General features: G+C 33.1%; 1 protein-coding gene across 1 annotated transcript in view; it reads right to left on the bottom strand.

Moving 5' to 3' along the window:
- Nucleotides 1-24,741, bottom strand: part of LOC142322490 (putative cytochrome P450 6a23) — a 30,331-nt gene extending 5,590 nt beyond the window's left edge. Inside the window, exons 1-5 of the mRNA XM_075361630.1 lie at nucleotides 24,584-24,741; nucleotides 18,335-18,554; nucleotides 9,961-10,719; nucleotides 5,853-6,074; nucleotides 1,593-1,844 (exon numbers count right to left, since the gene is read on the bottom strand). Of these exons, the coding sequence (XP_075217745.1) occupies nucleotides 1,593-1,844; nucleotides 5,853-6,074; nucleotides 9,961-10,719; nucleotides 18,335-18,554 (1,453 nt within the window). The 5' untranslated portion in view covers nucleotides 24,584-24,741. The remainder of the gene's footprint in view (nucleotides 1-1,592; nucleotides 1,845-5,852; nucleotides 6,075-9,960; nucleotides 10,720-18,334; nucleotides 18,555-24,583) is intronic.
- Between the last annotated feature and the right edge of the window lie 301 nt (nucleotides 24,742-25,042).

Below are 25,042 nucleotides of genomic sequence, written 5' to 3'. Positions count from 1 at the left end.
AGAGGAAGAAGAGGAAGTTGAGGAGGATGAAATGGGAGAAACAATACTGAGATCTGAATTTAAGAGCATTAAAAGATTTAAATGGCAGAAAGGCTCCTGGAATAGACGGAATACCTGTAGAATTACTACGCAGTGCAGGTGAGGAAGCGATTTATAGATTATACAAACTGGTGTGTAATATTTATGAAAAAGGGGAATTTCCGTCAGACTTCAAAAAAAGTGTTATAGTAATGATACCAAAGAAAGCAGGGGCAGATAAATGTGAAGAATACAGAACAATTAGTTTAACTAGTCATGCATCAAAAATCTTAACTAGAATTCTATACAGAAGAATTGAGAGGAGAGTGGAAGAAGTGTTAGGAGAAGATCAATTTGGTTTCAGGAAAAGTATAGGGACAAGGGAAGCAATTTTAGGCAATTTTAAGAGTAAAAAGGATTTAGAAGAAACAATGAACGGCATAGATGAAGTCCTACGCAAGAACTAGCGCATGAAAATAAACAAAAGCAAAACAAAAATAATGAAATGTAGTAAAAATAACAAAGATGGACCACTGAATGTGATAATAGGAGGAGAAAAGATTATGGAGATAGAAGAATTTTGTTATTTGGGAAGTAGAATTACTAAAGATGGACGAAGCAGAAGCGATATAAAATGCCGAATAGCACAAGCTAAACGAGCCTTCAGTAAGAAATATAATTTGTTTACATCAAAAATTAATTTAAATGTCAGGAAAAGATTTTTGAAAGTGTATGTTTGGTGTGTCGCTTTATATGGAAGTGAAACTTGGACAATCAGAGTATCTGAGAAGAAAAGATTAGAAGCTTTTGAAATGTGGTGCTATAGGTGAATGTTAAAAATCAGATGGGTGGATAAAGTGACAAATGATGAATATATAGTATATATAGTATTGCGGCAAATAGATGAAGAAAGAAGCATTTGGAAAAATATAGTTAAAAGAAGAGACAGACTTATAGGCCACATACTAAGGCATCCTGGAATAGTCGTTTTAATATTGGAAGGACAGGTAGAAGGGAAAAATTGTGTAGGCACGTTTGGAATATGTAAAACAAATTGTTAGGGATGTAGGATGTGGAGGGTATACTGAAATGAACTAGATAGGGAATCTTGGACAAAAAATTTTACCTGAGCAAATTTCTGGAAATTTGAAAAAATAATGGACTCTAAAAAAAAAAAGATTAGGCTTTTATCACTAAATGGAACAAAGGACAACAGATTAATAAAACCAATTTTTGATTATCATTTTAATTTAAGAACTGAAAATAGTTGGTTTCAAGAATTGAAAAAAGATTAAAAAAAATTAAATATTAAAGAAGAACAAATTTTGGAGTGAAACACTTTTATAAATAAAGTAAAAAGATTTTTCTAGAGTTTTGAGAAAAAACCAATAGAAAAAAGAGAAGAAAATTTCTCAGAATGAGAAATACAAAGTTGGTCAAACATTGAAAAAATTATGGCAGAAAAGGAAAAAAAATATGCATAGTTGATTTTCTTAATGCAAGTCACACATGGGCCAAATGAAGATTATATGAATATGCATGTATATATATATATATTTATTTATTTAGCTTACCTATACAATTTCTAGGTCCTTCACCAAATGGTAACCAAGTATAATGATGTCTCGATTTCTTAGCTTCTTCAGTAAAATTATCTGGATTAAAACGATCTGGATCAGGATAATATTCTGGGTCGTAATGTATTCCATATAAGGGTATTGCAACTCGTAAACCTTTTTTTATTTCCAGATTTGCTTCTTTTAATTTATAATCTGTGACACATTCTCTTGTAAGTGTACTAAGGGGTGGATACTTTCTCAGTGTTTCTATAATCATAAAAAATAAATAACATATAAAATATAAGATTTTTGTAATTACATATAACATATTTTATAGGTTGTTCAAAATTATTTCAGTTACTGCTACATCATCATCAGTGCTTCTGTTCTTGCCCTGACATCAACTGATGTTACTGATGACTGTTTTTTAATTTTGGGAATTTAGATTCTAGTTCAAAAAAAGATATTGGTATTCAATTGTCTGTTCATCCGTATTTTATTTTTGTATTTTTACATATATATTTCATAATGTTCAAGTATGTTAAGACAAGATCTATTTTTTGTAAATGTAGAATATAAAGTTTGTTGTCTATGTCAATGGTGGATTTCTGTCTATGAGGTAGTTTATTATATTCCTGTTGATTTATTTGACCTAAATAAAATATTATGAAGATAGAACAAACAATTAGAAAAATTTAATTCAAAGACCAAGTTCATTTCTCACTTTTCTTAATGAACTTGCATTACAGTCAACACGTACCTGTAAACTTTATACAAAATCACTTGTGCTTTATATATATATATATATATATACATACACACACATACTCTAGAGGGCATTTGGTAATTCTTTGTGTACAATTTTTTTTTTTTTTTTTATTTAGTTTGTTTTAAAAAGTACTTTTTCCAGATTTAGATAAAAAATTCTTTTTAATATATTAATGAATTAGCCTAGTAGAAGAATCAACACAAAAAAAATCCCTTTCGGCATGCCGGAAAGCGAAGGTAGATTTCACCAGTGCTAAGTAGGGGATAAAAAAGATTTCCAACTTAAAGTTAAGAAAAACTTAATTTAACCAATACGTCAATGGTTGGTTACATGTGAAAAAAAGGTTCACATGTTTAGTAGACATGCCCCATCTTCTTATAATTCCAGCAACATTTTGGTCATCCCTTGCCGTAATGGGGTCATATCAAAAATTGTTTTCAGACAAAATATTTAAATAATGTTTAGAGGACTAGTGACCATTTTAAAACAGTTTGATACTGTAACTATTAAGGGAGGTATGATTTTTTTTTGTCGTCGAAACCCCATTTTTTCCACTGCTGGGTCAATGGTTGATGATATCAAAAAACTTTACTTAGATAAGTTTTAGACCCTTATCCAAAGAATAGTAGGAACTTTAAATGAATTTGATATTTCACTTAATAAGAAAGTTATAGTGATACTTTGTTTTTTCGAAAAAGGCCCCCCATTTCCACTCCCATGGTCTGATTTTGCCCATTAACAAACTCAACCGAGATTTTGGCTCGTTATATTTTATGTATCAATTTGAAAGTGACTGGCACAATATTACAGCAGTTATTGTGTCCACAAGAAAGTAAAATATATATACTTTTGAACTGACAGTGGTCTCTGGGATATGAAACGCAACGATATGTTAAAATTTTCCAGAAGTCAAATCATGGTACCCATTACAATAGGCAGCTTTCTTATGAAATCTACCTAATAGAAATTTTAAATAAGATTGCTCTCAAAACAGTTCTATAAATTTCTAAAAAACAACAAAATATATAACTATATTTAAAACTGCGTCTAATTGTATTTTTTATAAAAACTGTAGAAGAAAGAATAATAAAACTAAATGGAGCCCATAGACATTAACTAAAAACTTTTATAACAAAAAATCCTTAACCAGAAATAAAAAAAAAAATACAGCATTAAAACCAGAAGGTTTATATGCCTCTGCAAGCTTATCTCTCCGTAATAAAGCTTTAATTGGAAAAAAACATGAAAGAAGAATCTTGTGGAAACTCTTCCCACCTACAAAAACAAAAGATGGCTGGAAAATACAGCCTGATGAAATATGTTTAAATAAACTGAAAAATTCTCTAATACAATTAAAAGGAAAACATTCCAAATGTATAGCCACCTTAAGAGAATGATTTATAATAGATTAATAAAGAAAATATTCAACTGCTTTTTAAATAAAAATTGGAACTGAAATGGTTTGCAAATTATCTAACTTCTAAAGATTTAAAAGAAAAAGAAAAAATTTAGAAAAATGGCCAAAAATATCAAAGTATTCTAAAAAAAAATTCCTCCTAAAATAGGAGGAAAATGGACACAAGAAAGAATGAAAAAAAAGTGGGACAACATTAAGAAAAAAAGAAAGCTAAGCCAAAATAAAGAAAATTGATAAATGAATTTATTATTCTGATCATTACATTATAATGCACTGAATAGATCACTTTAGGAACAAGTAGATATGTTCCAAGAATAAATAAAGGAACTGCTACAGCATTTTCCTGGCTGGATCAAGGCATCTGTGATTAACCTTGATCAGTCCAGCATCACAGAATAGACAATTAATTATAAGATAAAAAGTAAATGTGATTAAAGCCCATATTAAGAATTTGTATATTTTTTTGAGCAAGCATCCAGCATCAGGTGCAGATTAACAATTTAAAATATAAGTACATGAAATGATTTTAAGTAAATTCTTGTACGTGAATATACCAGGTGTGTAAATATGAAACCGGAAGTTTTGTATAGAAATGTTTATTGTATGGAAATGATAAACAACAATTTATTCAAAATATTGTCCATCATTAGCTATACATTTTTCCCATCTCTCTGACAATTTATCAATGTCATGCCAAAAAAACTGTTGCTCTTTTGAGGCAAACCGGTCATTACTTATACTTAGAGGTATTGCAAACGAAATAGAGCCAAGAGTAATTTTTCATAAAAAAACATTTTCACACTAACAGAAAGGTATTTTTTTCTCAATTCTACAACTAATCCACAAAATTGCAGTACAATCCACGAGTGGGAAGTAGTCTTCCCATGAACACAATATGAGTTTGAAAAATGTGAGAAGCCTACTTCTTGCAACCTTAGAAAGGGATAAACTGGTCCAGAAGATTTTTCAAGTGGTTCAGTAATTAAAAATGGCAGTAGAAGCATAATAAGCAATACTTTCTCACAAGCCAAAGTATTGTGTTGAATTACACAAAAACAGTTTTGCTGTTTGGTTTGTCATAACTGGAAGTTTTTTTTTTTTTTAAATAAGTGATATATTTATTTTTATCAGACATTATACATTCATAAATAGATAAAAATGCCAGGATAAGTTAAGGTTTTTAATTTTCTAAATATCGTTTTAATCTGATAACCCATTTTTGCACCTTAAAAACTCATTCTGACTTTTTGGGGGGAGCCCCAAAAGAAGATATACTTTAAATGGGAATATATGTATGTATAACAAATGTTTAAAAATGTAGACAAGTTTAGCAATGTATCCCTATAAATACTTAAAAACAAAACACTATTCAGATTCTTTTTCTATAAGAGCAATGGTAATTGTACAGCAAGTTCCTTTGGTGAAACGTGTCACTTATAAAGTTCAATATTTGCTACATTTCAGTGGGCTTATTTTATGACAAAACTACTACAATCCAAGCACAAGGGGACAATTCAAAAATATTAAATTATTAGGGTAGGATTGTGATACATTTTTTTTATATTTAATATCCTCATTTGTTTATATCTTTAATAATTATTATAGACTTTAAATCATATCAATTTTTTTATTTTATAGTTAACTGTGTATTTTATCATGTTGCTCTGATTAAGCTGAAGTTGCTCTGGTATTCCTTGGTCCCAGCAAATGCTGGGCCAGCTTTTTTTTTATTCATGGAGTAGCATATCTAACCATATTGGACACAATTTGTATAATGTGTCGATGTGTGCTATGTGTCGATCAGAACAAAACATTTATTTATTTACTGTAACTTGTATCTCAATTGATTTACATGTATTGCAGACATAAAAAAGAATATGATAGATAGTGTAATGCAAAGTGTGTAATTAATGTACTTATTTCTTTGGTAAACAGTCCACTATATACTGACTAAACAAATTTAACGAAAATTGTTAATTACTAATAATGGCTTACAACATAACACCACATATATAAAATAAATTAATAACTAAATAAATATTAAAATTAGCATAATTACTGAGTGATGAAAATAATTTTTAAATCTTACCTTGGACTACTCTATCCATGTACGTCATATCCTTTAAAGACTCATATGATATTTCTCCATTATGTTTTGCTAATACTTTATCAATTTCTTCTTGTAATTTTGTTTGTATCTCTTTATTAAGTGCTAATTCATATAAACAAAAATTCAGAGTAGTTGATGATGTTTCATAACCAGCAATAAAAAATACAAAACACTGTGCTGTCATCAATTCGTTGGTTAAAACTGGAATTTTAAAAACTAATATTAAAATATAATTAAAAGTTAATTATAATCAATATTATGTCAAGCATTATAAATGAATTAAAAAGTTTTTTTTTCATATATAAAGATTTTTGAGAAAATAAAATACGTGGTGTAAAACAAAATAGAAAGTATGACTTCAAAATTTGAAGTAAATTTTTTTCATGACTCAACATCAACTTATTTGGGTTAAAATATTATTAATGTCAGTTTAATTTAATTAATTTAAGTACTGAAATTGCTCATACAGAGCAGTTTTAATAAATAGACAAAAGGGCTGGAAATTTTCTCAAAAAAGGTGTTTTTTAGAAGGATAACTTTGCATGTTTGAAAATAAATGAATTGGTTTTTCACACTTCATCATATTGATAAACAAAACTAGTTTTAAAGTACATGAGATGGAACTTTCACTCAAAATTATTGTAACGTCATGCAAAAATACTATTATTTGTCGTAATTTACTTTTTTTGTAGTGAGAGAGATAACTTTTCATTATTGTTGAATTTATATAACTTGTACTGTTTATTTTTTCTTAGATTATTTAAACTACGTAAGATTATTTTGTAGAATATAAAAAAAAACCTGATTCATTTATTTACAATCTATATAGACTACACTAATTTTGTAACAACAATGTAATTGTTACACTCTACATCCTTTTTTTTCCTGTTTAGCCTCCAGGAATTACCGTTCAGGAATTACTTCAGAGGATGATATGTATGAGTGTAAATGAAGTGTAGTCTTGTACAGTCTCAGTTCGACTATTCCTGAGATGTGTGGTTAATTGAAACCCAACCACCAAAGAACTGTGGTATCCACAATTTAGTATTCAAATCCGTATAAAAGTAACTGCCTTTACTAGGACTTGAACACTGTAACACATGACTTCCAAATCAGCTGATTTGGGAAGATGCGTTCACCACTAGACCAACCCAGTGGGTCACACTCTACGTCCTAAATTAACTGTTCCATACAATTTAATCCTTGACTTCCACCATAAGGTTTACCTTTTACTTGTTTCATTATTACTGTATTAATTTTATTAACTTAAGTGTGTTCTCATAATACATTGCCCACAAACTTCTTCAGAACTAAATATTTCCAATTTATCATTTAAGAAAATAATGAAAAAAGTCTTGGATTTAAGCCTAATTTTGTTAATGAATTTTTTGTGTAGGACATGACCTAAGGGAAACTAGTTGCAAAGCTCTTCTAAGATGTTTCCTAATGTTCAATCATGGAAACCAGTTTTTTTCTCATATGAGTGTTCTATTTGCCCGAATAATAGTTCTTAGATCATATGTTTTTGGTGTAAGAAAACCCTTTTTTATGAAGAAATCACATATCACACTTTATAAGTTATGATGTAGACCACGATATCTGATAGGCCCATACTTTTTTGAGGGAAATGTTAACAACATTTCATACTGTAACATACTTGAATATTATTTTATACTTTAGCTTCAATTAATCAGTACGGAACTACAACAACATGAAGTTTTAAAATAGTAAATGCATTAATTGATAAGGAATGTTTTAAATAAAAGTTTTGTAGGATGGTAGATTTGTAGCGGTTATGAAATTCAGTAGCCACATAGAGGTGCAACCTTAACGACCCGTGGGGTTTAATCAAATTTAAAAATCAACTATTCGCGGCTAAGGAATCTTGATGAGTTGAAAGCTGTATCAAAGACTATTTTACAACTTTGCTCCTTCTGTGTGGAAGAGAATGTCTAAACAAACTTAGCAACTGATAAAATTGTGTTCGCAGAATGGAGGAGCTCATACAGATATAATTTAAAGTACGTTTTATGTGTAAAAATATTAAATAGATTAATGAAAAACAATTCATGTTTTAATGTTTTTAATATGCATAACGCTGTAGAAAATGATAATATACTATTTGAGTTTTCATGATTTTTAGAATAAGGTCAAAATAGATATACTTAATGTATTCGTAAAAAAAAATATATAAAATTAGAGAAATATTTTGCGTTTTAATAAAAACATTATCCACACAATACCCCCTCTATGAAATTTCTGAATATCTTTCATTAAAAATGAGTAAATAAATTCTTTCTGGTGTATTATATTTAAATTTTTAATGGATAAATGTTTATTCGTAATAAATTTAGAAAAGGCAATTTAGCACAGCAGTGTTTGAGCAGTCAACCTACGGCATGTTTTGAAAAGGAATATAGACCACTAATATTATGTAAATTAGCCTTGTAATGTCTAAACAATACAGGCAAATAAAAAATTAATACAAAGAAGTTTTTACTCATTTGTAGTACATTTGTATGTATGTATATGTGTATATATATATATATATAGCTTATATATATATATATATATATATAGCTTGTGTGATTTTTATATACGTATATTCTAGGTGTAAAAAAAACCCACCAGGTTGGTCTAGTGGTGAACATGTTTTCCCAAATCAGCGGATTTGGAAGTCGAGAGTTCCAGCATTCAAATCCTAGTAAAGGCGGTTACTTTTATATGGATTTGAATACTAGGTCGTGCATACTGGTGTTGTTTGGTGGTAGGGTTTCAATTAACCACATGTCTCTGAAATGGTCGAACTGAGACTGTACAAGACTACACTTCATTTACACTTATACATATCATCCTCTGAAGTAATATCTGAACAGTAATTCCAGGAGGCTAAACAAGAAAAGAAAAAAGGTGTAAAAAAAACTGCAAATCTAATTTATCATATCCCTTGGATGAGGTGTATACTGTTCTTTAAGGCTAGAATAAAAAAGCAAAACGTACAGTTTTAGTTGTGTGCATGGCCATAGATTTGTTTTCCTACCTTTCCAATTAACAGTGACACTAGAAAAGATTGCGACTCTTGAGTAGAAAGCCTTCTATCGTTTGCATTTTGCTAAATATGAATCTGTAGAGTAAAAATTGTATTCTGAGATTTAAGTGATCCTCTGAAAATAGCATCATTGATAGTATAATCGATTTGAAACACCTGGATGTTTATGTAAAGTGAAGAGTACAGACTACCGAGGCTATCTGAAAAAAATGTTAAACATGTAAGGGAGTCTTTCCTGAGTAGTCTTAAGAATTTGTTAAGAAGGTCGGCCGTGAATTAGCAATTTAGCAATATTGTTTACAATTGTTACAGGCTTTGAAGCCTACCGACTATGCTGTGGTGCCGACTTTGTGATCAAATGTTCTGGCAAGACATTGAAATTTTTCTTGATCATATCAAGTTTATCGGTGAGTTAACATTTTATCTAGGTAAAAATAACATCCATATATGGGGTCAGAAACACCCCATAGTATTTCGCATAAATTTATCAAGGTTATTTATCTAACATCAGATGATTCATTATAAATCACAATTCAGCGTAAATCATGTTTGCTTACATCAACATTTTATTATTTTGAGTTGTTTCTTTTTTAACTGGCATATTCTGAAAAATATCCATTTAAATAGTACAGCAATCTTGACTTGTGACCCGTAGGCAGCTCTGTTCCTAATTTGTATATAGAGTGTACTTGTATAACTTGTTACCGTCCATAGATGGTTAAACCAGGATGAGATGTTAATTAGGAGCTGATATCAGAATGGTGACTAGGAACAATATCAAGGAGCCTTTAACTGGTGAAATATAACTTGTTCGTCCGGGCTAAGAATTATCAACTTCTTGTATGGGAAAGCAAGCCGTTTCACCATCCAGGCTATTCTGATGTAGTAACTAGCCGTAACCAAAAAACAAAGCATTTCCAGGCCTACATTAATACAGATAACTTTGAGAGGAGTACACAGCTATTATAAAGTATTGGCAAAACTTCCTGAAATACTACTACATAAAAAATAAAATTAATAAATACGATGCATACTTACTTAAATCATCTGTAGAATTTTGATCCAATAAATGTCCAGAATCTTCATTATTTTTATGAAGGTTCTTAGATATTTCATTCATTTCATGGTTAGATTTTTCCTCATTATCATCAGTAATTGAATGGCCGTTCTTCAACTGAATAAGCAAATCCAAAAAATCATTTCGAGTAACTTTGTTTTTCTCTCTGTAATCAACAGTCTCACGGACAATACGAAAAAAAAATTCTTCTCTATCTTTCGGTGTAAGCTTAAGACCTAACGTTTTAGTGATACCTGGTATAATAGAATTTAATGCGTTTCGAATGTACATCTTTATAGATAATCCAAAAATTCCTTTTGATATCCTATAAAATTCATTATCAGGATCATTTAATGAATCTATATCGAGTCCGAACGCACAGGAACCGATTATATCGATCGTAAATCTTGCTGTAAAATGTTTTAATTCGATAACAGCTTCTCGTTCAGCATAATCTTTAAGACTTCTTTCGAATTGTTTGCTACAAGTTTTCATCAAATGAAACATTGTTTTCATTTTACCGGATGTAAATGTTGGTGTTAATTTGTTTCGTAATTTTTTCCATTTTTCACCACCTAAATTAAATAGATGAGCCGATAACGGATCGTTTTTTTCATCTATTGTAATACCTCTATCGGTGAAATAATTAAAATCTTTTGTTATTATTTGTTTTATAACTTCTGGATCCCTTAATATAATTCCTGGTCTTCTCATAAAATAATAACCTCCATATTTATGACCTAAAATAGAAAAAAAAAATTAGAGAATAACAACTTTTATATAGTATTTTTAAAATAAATTTAATATTATAATCCATTAATCTATACAAATAGTATTTGGAAAGTAGGTAACCAGCTTTGAGCTATATCTCTATAGTATTATCGCGATAATCAGAGTTTTAGTGATAAAAGTCTCCAGTAATCTGAACTGAATTTCTCAAAAATTTTAACTGTTCACTACTAAGAAATTATCTTTTCGATATTGTAATATATGACTCGTCGAGGGCATGATTTCCTTTACATGTACATTTTAACAAAAATCCTGTTTACAGTTTTGAAATGTGCAGTATCTTTGAAATATTACTTTACCTTTATTTCAGCTGTTCCATTAATATACCCCGAGATGGTGCAAATATTAGCTGATTGCACTTTATTGTTTATAAATGCGTTTTTTTATTGTTCCACCTATAAGAGTCAATACTGTGATTTGAGATGCTATAGACACTTAGCAATGTCTTTCATTGTGAAATATTACTGGATAAAAACTGGATAACCACGCCAAGGGGATAGCAAATGGAATTTAATGTTAGACACAACAGAAACAATATATTTTATCTATTAGCAAGTAGAAACCAATCGATAATCTTCTCAGTGAAACCGCAGAACTTCATCTGTCCAAAATGTTGAAAAATGCTCTTAGATCACCTCAAGATACAACCAAACAGGTCGTTACATGTTGCTTTGTCAATAGCATTGATTTTGCGCTTATCTCAAAGGATGAGATGAATGATTTGCAGTGTGTGTGAAAATGGCATGCTTACCAGGATTCGAACCCAGGAACTACGATGAAAGGCCGAGACGCTATCACTCGCACCACAGAGGCCGGCACATTAGTACTTAGATCTGTGAGGATGAACCCCACGTGTTTATAATTAATTTATTTTTCTAGTTTTATTGGGATAAAGGAACTTTCATAAAATATAAATAAAATATATTTTTTACATATACAGAGTGTTTCGATACGTATTCGCCGAACTTTAGGTACAGATTTAGGAAACCAAAATGAGCAAAAAATTCATATCAACATAAGTCCTATTTTACTTTGTTTTCCTTCTGGACGTCATTTTGTAATTAAAAAAAAAAAAAAAATTCTCAGAAACGGGTAAACCTACATTAATTAAATATGGAAAATCCACGGCTAGTGTCCTATTCTACAAAATAAAAAAAATTGTAAACGTCATCATATAAAATATCAAAATGGCGGCCATCTTAATTTTTTAATCTTCAATATCTTTGTAATTATTTGTTTTATCAAATTTTTACTTATTAAAAAATTTACTAAGCATTTTATTTTGAACTAAATGACACAACTTGTAAAAATCTGTTCGACAAACAATCGAGTTGTCAAGAAAAAAAAAAAAAAAATTGCAGACAATTAATCCGTCAGTACGTTTGCGCACCGTAATGCAAGATGATAATCTTTTGCTCGTTTTTACTTCCTCCACTAAATGTAATAAAAATGATTAATCTCAAGTAATAATAGTAAATTAATGAAAATTATTAATTATTTACAATAACTCGATTGTTTGTCAAGGGAAAATATTTATTTATTGTCAATTGAAAATTACATATTCAATTTTATTCAACATATTTATCATTGACGCAGCCAGCAAAAGAAACCTTGAGCGCTATCCCCAAGTTTATATCATTATAATGGAATGATTAATAAAAGAACTATTTAAAAATACAATATTTAACTAAATAAAAATTTTGTAGCATGATACATAAAAATAAAAAAAACATAAAAATTTAAATTGAAAAATTATTTAAGTTTAAGTTAAATAAATTTTGTAATAAGTAAAAATTTAATCAAACAAAGATATGAAGATTAAAAATTGAGATGGCCGCCATTTTGAGATTTTTGAAGGTGACGTTTTCAAAATTCTTTGTTTTGTAGAATAGATTTGTCAAAATTTAGTTAAGTAGGTTTACCGGTTTCTGAGAAATATTTTTTTTTGTTGAAAAATACAAAATGGCGTCCAGAAGGAAACAAAGCAAAATAGAACTTATATGGATATGAAAATTTTTGCTCATTTTGGTCTTCTGAATCGGTTCCTGAAATTCGGCGAATACGTCCTGGAACACTCTGTATGTAAAACAAATCTAAGAGTCCCGACTGAATCATCAACTTAACCTAGGTCGGTAAATTTTGGAGAGTTCATCGTTTTTATAATATAGAAATCGACAAAGGGAAAATTTAGGAAAATCCATCTAAAAGGAGATGGCAAAGAGGGGGAGCAAAGTTTTTCATGAAAAGTTTATACCTCCGAAAACCTAATCTGTTGTAGTTATGAAAACCGATATTTGGACAATCCTTTCAAAATAAAATTATATGCTCCGTATTTCAACATTTTTCAAAAACCCAGTTTGATTGGGTACAAAGGGGTTTTCACGAAACTACGAGTATATGAAGCCCAAGGTATTTCAGTCTTGAAAAATTGGCATTATGATTCTTTTTAAAAAAAGCAAAAAAAAACGCACATTTAAAAAAGCAATTGAAGGCAAGGGGGCGAACAAAATTTTGTATAAAAATTCTAAGTCTCAACAACATGTAATAAATAATGATTATATTTTACAAGACGACTCCGACTCACCTCACCATCGTTTTATTGTTCAAATTCGATTTGAAATCTTATTATGTTCGACGTATTTCTGCGTATATGTCAGCTTTAGTTTATTACCTACACGATATTTTTCCGTTTGATAATGTTTTTAATGTATATATAATTCCACGGTACGATTCAAAATCGTAAATGTTTAACGGGGTAAAGCTAATGTTAGCAGCGATTCGACAAGATAATATTCTCACCAAAGTAATTGCACTGATTTTTTAATACGCAAGCTAAAACATCAACCGTTAAATAGCGGTATGATTTTAATAAAAATCTAATATTTCATTTGAAAACTTGATCTAGGTACAAATCCAAAATTTATGCGGGCGAAGCCGCGGGTAACGGTTAGTGTATTACATCTTACATATGGTAAAGCTCTTTTTGACTCGCAAATTATTAATTTTTCTATTTCCTTGAAAGCTGAAATTTTAAAAAGTTAGTTCTTAATATTTACTGAAAATAAAATTACATAACAATTGTTTCGATTAGAAACAAGAGGTGAAGGAACCCCATTTTCGGGCGCCTAGGCAGTTTCGGGCTCGCTAACAGGTTTCGCAAGATTTTATTAAATACGTATGTATTCCCGCGCACTACCGACTAAACCTCCACCCCTGGCCACACATCCTTTCTGGTACAGCTGGTGTGAAATTCTCCAGAAAGGGGGGAAATACGTCCTCACACACATTCAAGCACCACAGTCAACAGACACCGACCTCACACACCCACAAGGTACCTCATATCAGATTAAAATCACTCCACGACATCCAATCATCACTTCAGAATATATATCTCATGCCGCACACTCCACACATCACATCAATCAGTCACGTCCAACCACTTCACTGGCAATTGAACACTACAGCATACTTACCTCATGGGTCACCATCGGACGCGGGAGCGGATTCCCCACGGCCTCATCGCACCCAGGCGACCCCCCCACGTACGGGGAACCTAGGCCCTCAACCGAGCGCCTGTCTGCCTCCGCATCCTCCAACGACCCCTTCTTGGCCTACGATTTTCCTCGATAGTGCGTAATTTCGTCATTACCGCTCTTGCAAATCTGGAAACGGCAGACCAATATTCTTCACCATATAACATAATCCCCATTAGTTCCTCTGGTTCAAGCATTACGTCTCTTCCATTGGCATCCATCATCTCCTCTCTTTCTGTGTTAAAACGAGGACAACAAAAGAACACATGGAACGCCGACTCCTCAACCTAATAGTCGGGGCATCCATCCGAGTAATCCAACCCAAAACGAAATAGATATTCTCTGAATCCCCACGGCCCGCCAGCAACTGAGTTAAATTAAAATCCAGCGAACCATGGGTTCTTCTGGACCATCTTCCAACATCTTTTATTACTGTATAGGTCCACCTGCCCTTCTCACATCCGTCCCACCTTTCTTGCCATGCCCTCATCAACTCTTCCGTGATCGCCGAACTCGCCTGTCTCTTCTCAGTCGGATTCAAGGTACCAAGTTTTCGTAGCCTTCTCCATCATGCGATCGCAAAGTCTACGTGAAACATCTCCGTCAAAACCTCCGCAGCCTCCAGAGAAACAGTTCTGTAGGCTGTTGCAATCCCGAGGCGGCACCTCCTATGTAAGGCCTTAATTCTCACTCTATACTTTCTGTACTGCACCACGTCCGCCCAGATTTCTGCACCGTATAGCAGCGTGCTATACGCAACTCCTGTAAGCAACCTCCCCCGCAGTTGTCCCGGACCCCCACAATTAGACAGAATTCCTGCTATATAGCGAATGACTCTCTCTCCGCCTTTTCAGCAGCCTCAATGGCGTGACTTCCATCGATTAGCTTTCCCTAAGGATTTTTAACCATTAATTTAATTGTACATTTTTAAAAAGGGACCGATAAGCTACTGATATATAAAGTAAACATAAGAAAAAAGCTGGCAAAGAGTTGCATCACTTTCCTTGTAAAATTATATAAACTGGCTACTGAACCTTCACCACAACAGACTACTTGGAAGGAGAATAACTAATACGTTCTTAGCTTTAATAACTCTAATTCGGTTCGGCATACTTTCGAATAATGTTTTTACGTTTTCTTGCTTATGGAATTCTATTGCTCATTGATCGTAACGATTAAAAGAATTTTAATCGATGTCGGTGACTCGTTTGGTGGATTCGAGTCAATGCCCGGATTGTGGGACTGATGATACAGTGGACCACATCCTCTACCCTCTGTCCCTGATACGAGATCGAACGTTCATGAGCTGTTAGGGAACTTGAGAGAATACATTCCTTTCTGGATCTCCGTACTAACTAGATGATCCGAGAGGAATGGTCTATAGTGGCTGGTTTTCTTCACGCCCCCTCGTGATGTGCAGGTCTGTAGGTCTGTAATCGAGGTACTCGATCGTGGTAGGATCCCGGGGGCTAGGGTCCCGGCTTAGGCATTGGATTGTTTGGACTACCTCCAAACAATCCAACGCGCCTACCGCGCGTTGGCATCGTGCCACGGTTATATTGGTATTGTTTGTGATTCGCTTTGGGGCTCCCGCTGGTGGGAGTGGCCGCGCGGCCGGGGTATGATAACCTGTGCGTCCAGAAGCGTGGCTTCCCTCCGCCGGTGGCAGTCCTGATCGTGACTTGGTAATACCACACGAGACATCATGATGGAACCGGGCGGGGGTGGGGGTTTGTCCGCGGCTCCTGCGCGGACCGGAATGAGGTTACTTGTTAGGTGACCTAAACTGGTCGACTTATTTGGGTGTAGGTCTGAATTTCTATGTTGCGTAAGACATAATTTTGATTGGCATGAGCACTGATTTAACTTTAAACTCGTTCGTTTTCCGGGGTTTCCGTCAGTTAGTTGAGGGAATCATGTTAGGTTGGATGTGAAGATGTCCGTTTGAGGCCTACGTAAGGCGAAATTTGATTTGCATTTTACTGATGAAAATGTCTGCCAAGGCATTTACATCGGTTGAATCCCGACCGAGGCCTAGCTGATGACTGTGAGATGTAATCAGTTAGAGGGTCTAAAGACGACCTCCGGTGAAGCTCCTCAGGGCTTGGAACGGAGGGGGTGGTGTGGCGACCGGTAACGTCACAAGGTGAGTGTCTTCCCCCTACGGGGTTGGGATATCGGTGACTCCATTCCTTATAAGCAGTAAATTTTCTCTGAAACCACAAACTTTCTATAAGATTAAGATCCGGCATTTGCGACTGCCATAGAAGAAAGATCGAATTATGAAAAAAAAAAAATGATTTTACTCTTTATGATATATTTTGATTCGATACACGCGTTACCTATAATTTTTAACCCTCTTCGATCAGTTGTAACCAAAATAATATGGCATCAATGAAACGAATTCAGAAGTTATAGTAAAAGATTATAAAAATTGGTTAATTCAATCTGAAGATATAAAGCAAAACGATAATTGACGAAACAAAGCAAAAAATTAGGATCATTATCCCCTACCCATGAATGAAATTCTCCACATAGATGAAGTGAAATATTAAAGTGTTGAAATCATCTAATTAGTAAAAGAATGGAACTTGTGAGTCCATTATTGGCAAAAAAGATGTCTTTTGCCTCCACCTCATAATGAGAGTTTGAACAAGTCCAAACACCATCAAGTGATATTAAATTATTTGAACAAATTTAGCTATCATTCGCTTTTAGCTATAAATTTTGGGATATGGTGTCCATAAGGTCCGTAACTCTTTGCTCCTTTCACCCGAACTAAAATTAAATGACAAAAGAAAATATGTTAATGTTTTTTTGAAAATCAAATAACATTTTTATTTTTATTTTGTTATGATGGATTTTCATGAAGTAACGGCTTCATCGATCGATTAGTTAAAATTAAATGACATCATTGCCCCCATATACAGAAATCATCGCGCCAAATTTTATCCGAAACGAGCCATCCAGTCTATAGATATCAAGCGAAAAGACAGGTTTGCTTAACGCACATACATCTTTCTGTAATTTTTCAATACTACAATTATGTTTGTTGGTCTGAGAAGGTAATGAAATGTCAAATACCCCGATACGCAATATTCAACCAGATTAGCATACTTTCTTTTATATAGGCTAAACTAGCGTACCCCGTCGCGAATTCGCCCACATTATAGATGTAGCTTCACTCGCAATGCTTTTTTAATAGCGAACTTTTTTTTTATAAATAAAAAATATTTAATCGTCAATAGTATATTTAGATTTTCATTAAATCCTGATAAAATGGTAAATAAAAACTTTTATGAAAAATACTGAAGGAATATACGATAAACAATGAATTGTTGCCCAAAACTTAAATAAAGGAAAACAAAAAAAGGAAGATAAGAAAATTGAACAGTGTTTGTTAGACCGATCCGTTTTATAAATGAATTAAAATAGTTCAAAAAGTCCAATAAAGATAAACAAAAATTTATTGCAATCCCAAATCTAGCATCCTCGTCGCGGCTTCGCCCGTGCTCTATGGTTACTTACGCTTCCCGACACAATCAGAGGGTCACGACTCGCTTAGCTCTTCCTACCGTGTTTATTTCCCTTACTTCCCTTGTCCCTTCCTCTTCATCCATTTCCATTTCCTTTTCCCCTTTTTTTCTTTTTTCCATTTTCCCCTCTTCCCTCTTCCCTTTTACCTTTTTCGATTTTTCCCTTTATCCCTGTTAACACGAAATTTAGTTTTTTATCGATTTGAATCCTTTAAAATCAAAATTTCGCAAAATCCTTTCTCAGTGCACGCCTACTTAAAGATACGAAGGTACCCTGAAAATTTCAAGTCTCTACCTATAATAGTTTTGGTTGTACGTTGATTATGAGTTAGTGAGTCAGTCAGGACATTCTCTTTTATATTAAGAGATTGTATATTGAAGAGCTAGTGATACGATATATCTATAAAGCCTGGAAAATAAATATATTTAAACAGATTTATAAATAAATACATTTTAATATTGTAAATAATTGTAAAAAATAAACAATTTTACGTTACCTTTTAGTTTTAAGTATAAATCCTTGTAAACAAGCCCAATAAAACCAGTTGATAAAATAAAATCCTTTGTGTTACCAAATGGGAAAACTGGTTCAACATATGGTACATTACGATCCTTCCAGTAATTATAATTTTTTGTCCAGAAACGATAAAATATTACAATAAATGCGATAACTCCTAGCAGTATTTCAAACCAGTAGTTTCCAATTGAATGATTCATCTAAAAAACACAATTTCATTATAATTATTTTTATCATAAACATAAAGATTGCTAATCACAAGGATACAATTTCCATTTATAATTATAAAATTTTTATTACACACAAACCAAACTTTATGGGTGTTTTGTAAGATGATAATTTCTTTTTGGATGACTATAAGTAAAAAATTCTAAATGGCGAGAATTACCTCACTCCCATTTCAATTTATGCATAGATTAATACCCTAATATAAACCCTTTTTGAGCCATTTTCTAAGAATTTACGTTTAACCAGTTCGGAAATAACCGGGTGTAGAAAAAAGGATGTCGGGGTTTTAATTTCCTTTGCGTGAGGGGTACAGTGATGATTTAAAGTTACAATCAAAGAGCAAAAAGGACTGTTTTATTTGCGCGGATGGCGGTGGATTAATTCACTATCTTTCCGCTTGACAGCGCCACTAGCGAAGATTGCAACCATTAAAAAGAAAGCCTTCTCTGTTTTGCATTCCGCTAATTGTAACCCACCGGGTTGGTCTTGTGGTGAACTCATCATCGAAAATCTAATTTCGACGACGAGAGTTCTATTGTTCAAATCCTAGTAAAGGAAGTTATTTTTTTACATATTTGAATACTAGATCCTGGATACCGGTGTTCTTTGGTGGTTGGGTTTTAATTAAACACGCATTTTAGGAATGACCGACCTGAGACTGTACAAGACTATACTTCATATACAGTCATGCGGTTAATCCTCTGAAATCATACTTTACGGTGGTTCCGGAAGCTAAACAGTAAAAAAAATCCTCTAAATGTGAATTTTTAGATACAGTTCTCAGTACGTTCCACACAAAGTTTAACTGTGATCCTCCAAATGGCAGTAGCATTCTTATGTAGTACAATCGTTTTGAAACGATCGTTTGTGTAAAGGGAATAGTACGGAACTACCAGGGCCTTCTCAGGGAATCTTTCCTGCGTATTCTTAAAATATCTGACATGAAGGCCGGCTGCGAAATAATAATGCCGGTGTAGAATGTTTTATGAAAACACTTACAAACGCGTCCTTACAGTTTACAGCTGTTACAGACTTTGAAGCCTATCGATTATGGTGTACGTGCCAACCTCGTCATTGAAATGTTGCAGGTTGAAAATCACAATTTTTTTCCTATCGTGTTTAATGGTGAGTCAACATTTCATCTTAGTAGAAAAGTTAATACACATAATGTCCATATCTGGGGGTTAGAAAATTCTCATGAACGTTTAAAATGCCAAAAGGACTCTCCAAAATTAAATGTTTTCTGCGCGATATCCCGAAGGCAAGTTTATGAGCCGTTCTTTTTCGCTGAACCACGTGTAATAGGACTGCTTATTTGGATATGCCGCGGCTCTTTCTTCATCTGCTACGACGGACCATGAATTGGATACAAGATGGTACGTCTCCTCACCGTCAAAAACCTGTACGATAATAGTTAAATGAAGTTTTCCTCGACGCCGGACGGGTCGTATGGACCGATGACAGAGAGTGAAGATTGTATTGAAGGCTTTTGGATTCATCGGCGGTTTGAAGAACACGGTGAAGACGACAAAAGGATTAGATGTCATAACCAACAACCGATGAAAATATCGGCAAAATACAGGACATTGTGATTAATAATTATCGAATCATTATTGTAGTTGAACATCACTTACGGATATTTTCACACAATTTTGACCGACATTTTGAGTATGAAATTAGTAGCAGCAAAATCTCTTGTAACTAATGAATTTTCAATGAGAAAGGACATCGAAGAACAATTATCGGGTAATATTTCTGATGATTCATAATTATTTGAACGTGCCGTAACGTGAGTGTACGGTGAAATGAAAATCAAATCAACAGATTTCAACCGATAATCTTCAGGACGAAAAGCAAAGACGCTACTACTCCACCGCGATGGATTTATAATGGCCAAATCCGTTTAATTGGAAAATTAAATAATGGAACAATGACTTACCAGATATTTTCAATTTTTCTAAAATTTCTTTGATAAAACAACCTCTTTCAACGATAGAACAACTGACTGACATCTTGGGTATGAAACTAGTAGCAGTGAAATTTGTTGCCAAACTAACGAATTTTCAGTAAGAGCGACATCAAAAAACAAAATTGTAAAAGAACAATTGTTAGATACAACATCTTTGTTGATTCGTAATTACTCAAATTAAGATTAGGTCATCCCAATGGAAGCTTTCTGAGGAACCAAAGCACCCCTAGTTCGATTGAACTGTAACATTCTTACTGTTTTTTTCGATTACACTGTCGTCGTCCCCTATGAATTCTTATAAGATTTTTCAGTTAAAATATAGAATTACTTGTTTTACACCGTTGCCGTGAGGCAATCCGAAGAAAACCGACCACAAATGTGGGCAAACAATTCTTTAGATTTTGCAGCTAGATAACGCTCTTGTTCACACTTTACTATTAATTGGTGATAATTTAGCCAAAAATAACCCCCATACCAATCCCGCAGCCTACATATTTTGCATATATAATTGGTATTTCAGAGGCAGTATAGGCATATTTCGACTTATTTTGTTCCCGCTGATTAAGAGAACATTAAAAAGATAACGATTTACGACTATATATGAAATAAAGTAAAAGTCATTAAGTGAACTGATCGCCTAAGACACTACCAAAACAAAAAAAAGGTATCCACAAATGCTTTGAGGATTGGAAGAGACGCCGGCATGAGTCTCTCGTATCTCTTGGATATTACTTTGAAAGGGACAATATCAATATCGAAGAATAACTAAATTGTTTTTCATAAAATTCAAAATTCGCATATCTTTTTTGTCACGCCTCATAATTATCTATAAAGAGATATTCTTATTGTTTTAATTATAATACATTAATATCAACATATTAATTATAGTATTAAAATTATTTATTTTATTTATTCTTTGTCCGGAAATTAACAATTCTACGTCTAGTTAAAGATACTCTAAATTACATTTTCCTTATTTTTTGATAATCTAAAATGAGTTATGTGCAACTGAGAAAAATAAATTTCTGGAATTTGAACCCACAACCTTCAAGATAAAAGGCAGAATCGCTGTTTCACCAAACTGGATTAATAATGGCAAATCCGGTTAATTGAAAATTTAAATAATGGAATAATATTGTCTCCATTTTTCGTAATGTCTGAAATAGTTAATGTTCCTATGCCGTATTTATTTGCTAAAGATTTACGCGATGCATCATTTAACAAGTTTTTCTAAGATAAAACAACTTGTTTCATCGATAGAACTACAGGTTTTCGTTTTGTTGTAAACTTGATGTTAACGAACCCTTATGATATCGACATGTATGTTAACAGCATTAGAATTAAATTAATTATCCATACGGGTTTCTTAAGATGAGTGAATGTATGGAAGTTTAACGGTAGGTATAGGCTTAAAATATCCCGGTGATATTTTACTTGAGAGGATGATATGTATGAATGTAAATGAGGTGCAGTCTTGTACAGTCAACCCGTAATCAGTAATCAAATCCATATCAAAGTTTACTAGGATTTGAAGCTTAGAACTCCTGATTTTAAAATCAGCTGATTTGCGAAGACGCGTTCACCATTAGACCAACGCGTGGGTTGAAGAGGATGAACCTTCTTCCTTTACCCTGTTTAGCCTCCGGGAATTACCGTTCAGGAATTAATTCAGAGGATGTATGAGGATGATATGTATGAGTGTAAATGAAGTGTAGTCTTGTACAATCTCAGTTCGACCATTTCTGACATGTGTGGTTAATTGAAACCCAACCACCAAAGAACACTGATATCCACGATCTAGTATTCAAATCCGTATAAAAGTAACTGTCTTTACTAGGAGTTGAACGCTGGAGCTCTCGGACTTCCAAATCAGCTGATTTGGGAAGACGCATTCACCACTAGACCAACTCTATGCGTTAAAAAAAAGAAGAGGATGAACCTACCCAGCGTAAAGTTAACGAAACTTAAAAAATGGAAAAGAATATAGTAATGATGTCATTTGTTTTGACCTGCTGTATATATACAGAAGAAAAACAAACATCATTACATCATAGTTCATGCTCGACCAATTAATGTTTTATCAACCTTTTCAAATGTAAATTTTTTAATTAGTTTAACACAACCGTAAATTAAGTAAGTTTTGTGCTATTACTAATTGCAAAAATAGTCGATTAAAAAATAACCAATAAAAAAAAAACAAACCGATAAAAATACATTATTTAATTTTGAAGCGAAACTTTGTTTGAATAGTGTTTTCGATTTTGGTTTATCAATTTTAATTACCTAATACGGACGTAAGCGGTCCGGATACGTAAACATCGGGAAAATCGGAGTCGCACTGTACAATATAATTATTAGATTGTTATATATCCATTTTTACTTCGATGTACGAAGTAAAGGAAGTATTGTGATCGCGAAAAGTTTTGGTTTCCAGATTTCAATGGAAATATCCATTTTGACTAGTTTCGGCGTGACGTCTGCACGTACGTATATATCTCGCATAATTCAAACACGATTAGCCCCGTAGGATGTTGAAATTTTCGATTTAGAACTGTTGTAACGTACTTGTTTTGATTGCAGTCGACTGAACCAAAAGTGTCCAAAAAAGCCTAAAATCTAAACAAATTTAAATTTTGAACTTTTTCTTAACTGCAGTAATAAGGGCATAGAGAGGTGGGTTACTATCTCACCCAGTTCCTCTCTGGTCACGAGGATTTCATAGCATACCTTTATCGGTTCAGAAGAAAAGTCTCCCCGGAGTGTACATATTGTACGCAAATGGACACACCAGAGTACACTTTTTTGTGCTCGGTGGGATCACGTCAGGGTACAGATAGGTACCCTAGGCTCACCACAGATAACATCGCGGGGTACATGCTCCTAGGCAGGAGGGAGTGGAACGTCGTGGAGAAAATGGTCGGCAGAATTCTGGGCACGAAGGAAGAGGAGAGCAGACTCGGGGAAGCGGTTCTACGAGGTTAGAAACAGGACTTATTGATGAGGAATGCTTGCTGTAAGGAAGTAACGGCCATGCGATGCTTAACGACGCTGCGATCAAGCGGATTTTTATTTATTTTATTTTGTTTTGCAGGAGAAGTAGGGTGAGGTGCACCCATGTATGTGTGAGCGACGGAATGATATAATTTAAAAAAAAAAGGGGTCGAAGTGTGGCGACGTGCAGGGCCAGAGAGGTAGTATTTTTGCCTAGGGTGTACGGGTCCGCCCATATTCAAGAGTGTTGGGGAAGGGTCGGGACTCCCCGAAGATGGCATAAAGAACCCTCAAGGTAAGATTGGGTCGCGAAGTGAAGGATGTGCGGAACGCACATCTGGAACTGTTAAGAGTAGAGACGGGATGGGTAGCTCCTTAGCGGAAGAGCATATCGACAATCCGGAAGAGGAAGTCGGTGTGTCCTAGTGAAGTTGGGGAGACTCCGGTGGGAGAGCCCCAGAAGGGGGCTAGCTAGAGTGGGCAGAGACTGCTACCATGATACTTCGAGGTGACTGTTTTGTTTAACGGCGAGGAGCGGTTGCCTTGCGGGTGTTTAAAGAAAGAAAAAAAGAAAGTAATAAGCCCTCATTGAGACGATATATCATTTCTTATTTTCATTGGTCCCAGAGTTATAGCCAAATAAAATTTTAATTAATGAAATCTTAGGGGAAGGCACATCGGTTAGAATCAGACTTTATCTCCTTTTTTTTAATTTAAATATATTGATTTGTTAATAATTACTAACCTCTCATTGTAAAAAAAAAATACGTTGAATAATAATTCAGTAACAAAAAAAAAATTATCAGAAATTTGTAATGAAATAAAATTTTGTGTACTTATCATTTATGAAAATGTGTGAAGTAATTTAATAGGCGTAGAAGGAAGTCATATGCTATCAACATCAGATTTTAGTTGAAATCTTCAAACATACTTTTACTTACTATTATAAAATTTGTATTTTATGACACACACACACACACACACACACACACACAACAAAATAATCGATCTTATAATCAAATGATAATAAATATACTCTACCTTTGTTCAAAGCATTAAAAATTAATAATGGATTTAATTTTTAAATGCTATTTCAAATAACTAGCTCTTTTATAAATGTGAACTGTCTCACCACGAATCAACTAACCGTTTGAGTGTTTAATTTAAACTACAAATAAGCTTGATAAATTTTATTCTGAAGTTTTGTAAACATAATTATAAGTAGGGTTATCATTCTATTAATAATATTATTGTTATTTCGTTGCACAATTATTAAACAAGTATTACGTAGTACATACTTGTACTTGCGTAATACTAGTATCAATACGTATATAACCTTCTTCACTATTTATATAACCTTTAAACTTGTAAGTTATTTAATAATTTATGAGATTATTTATTATTTAAATGAAGTCATTCTTCAGTATTATCCTAAATAATCATATGTAAACACGGTATACTGCCGCAATAGCAACTTAAAACCGTACCGTTATAGACTAA

The sequence above is a fragment of the Lycorma delicatula genome, chromosome 1 (assembly GCF_047948215.1).
Source record: "Lycorma delicatula isolate Av1 chromosome 1, ASM4794821v1, whole genome shotgun sequence".
In the NCBI taxonomy this organism is placed as follows: domain Eukaryota; kingdom Metazoa; phylum Arthropoda; class Insecta; order Hemiptera; family Fulgoridae; genus Lycorma; species Lycorma delicatula.
This window is presented reverse-complemented; position numbering and strand designations above follow the sequence as displayed.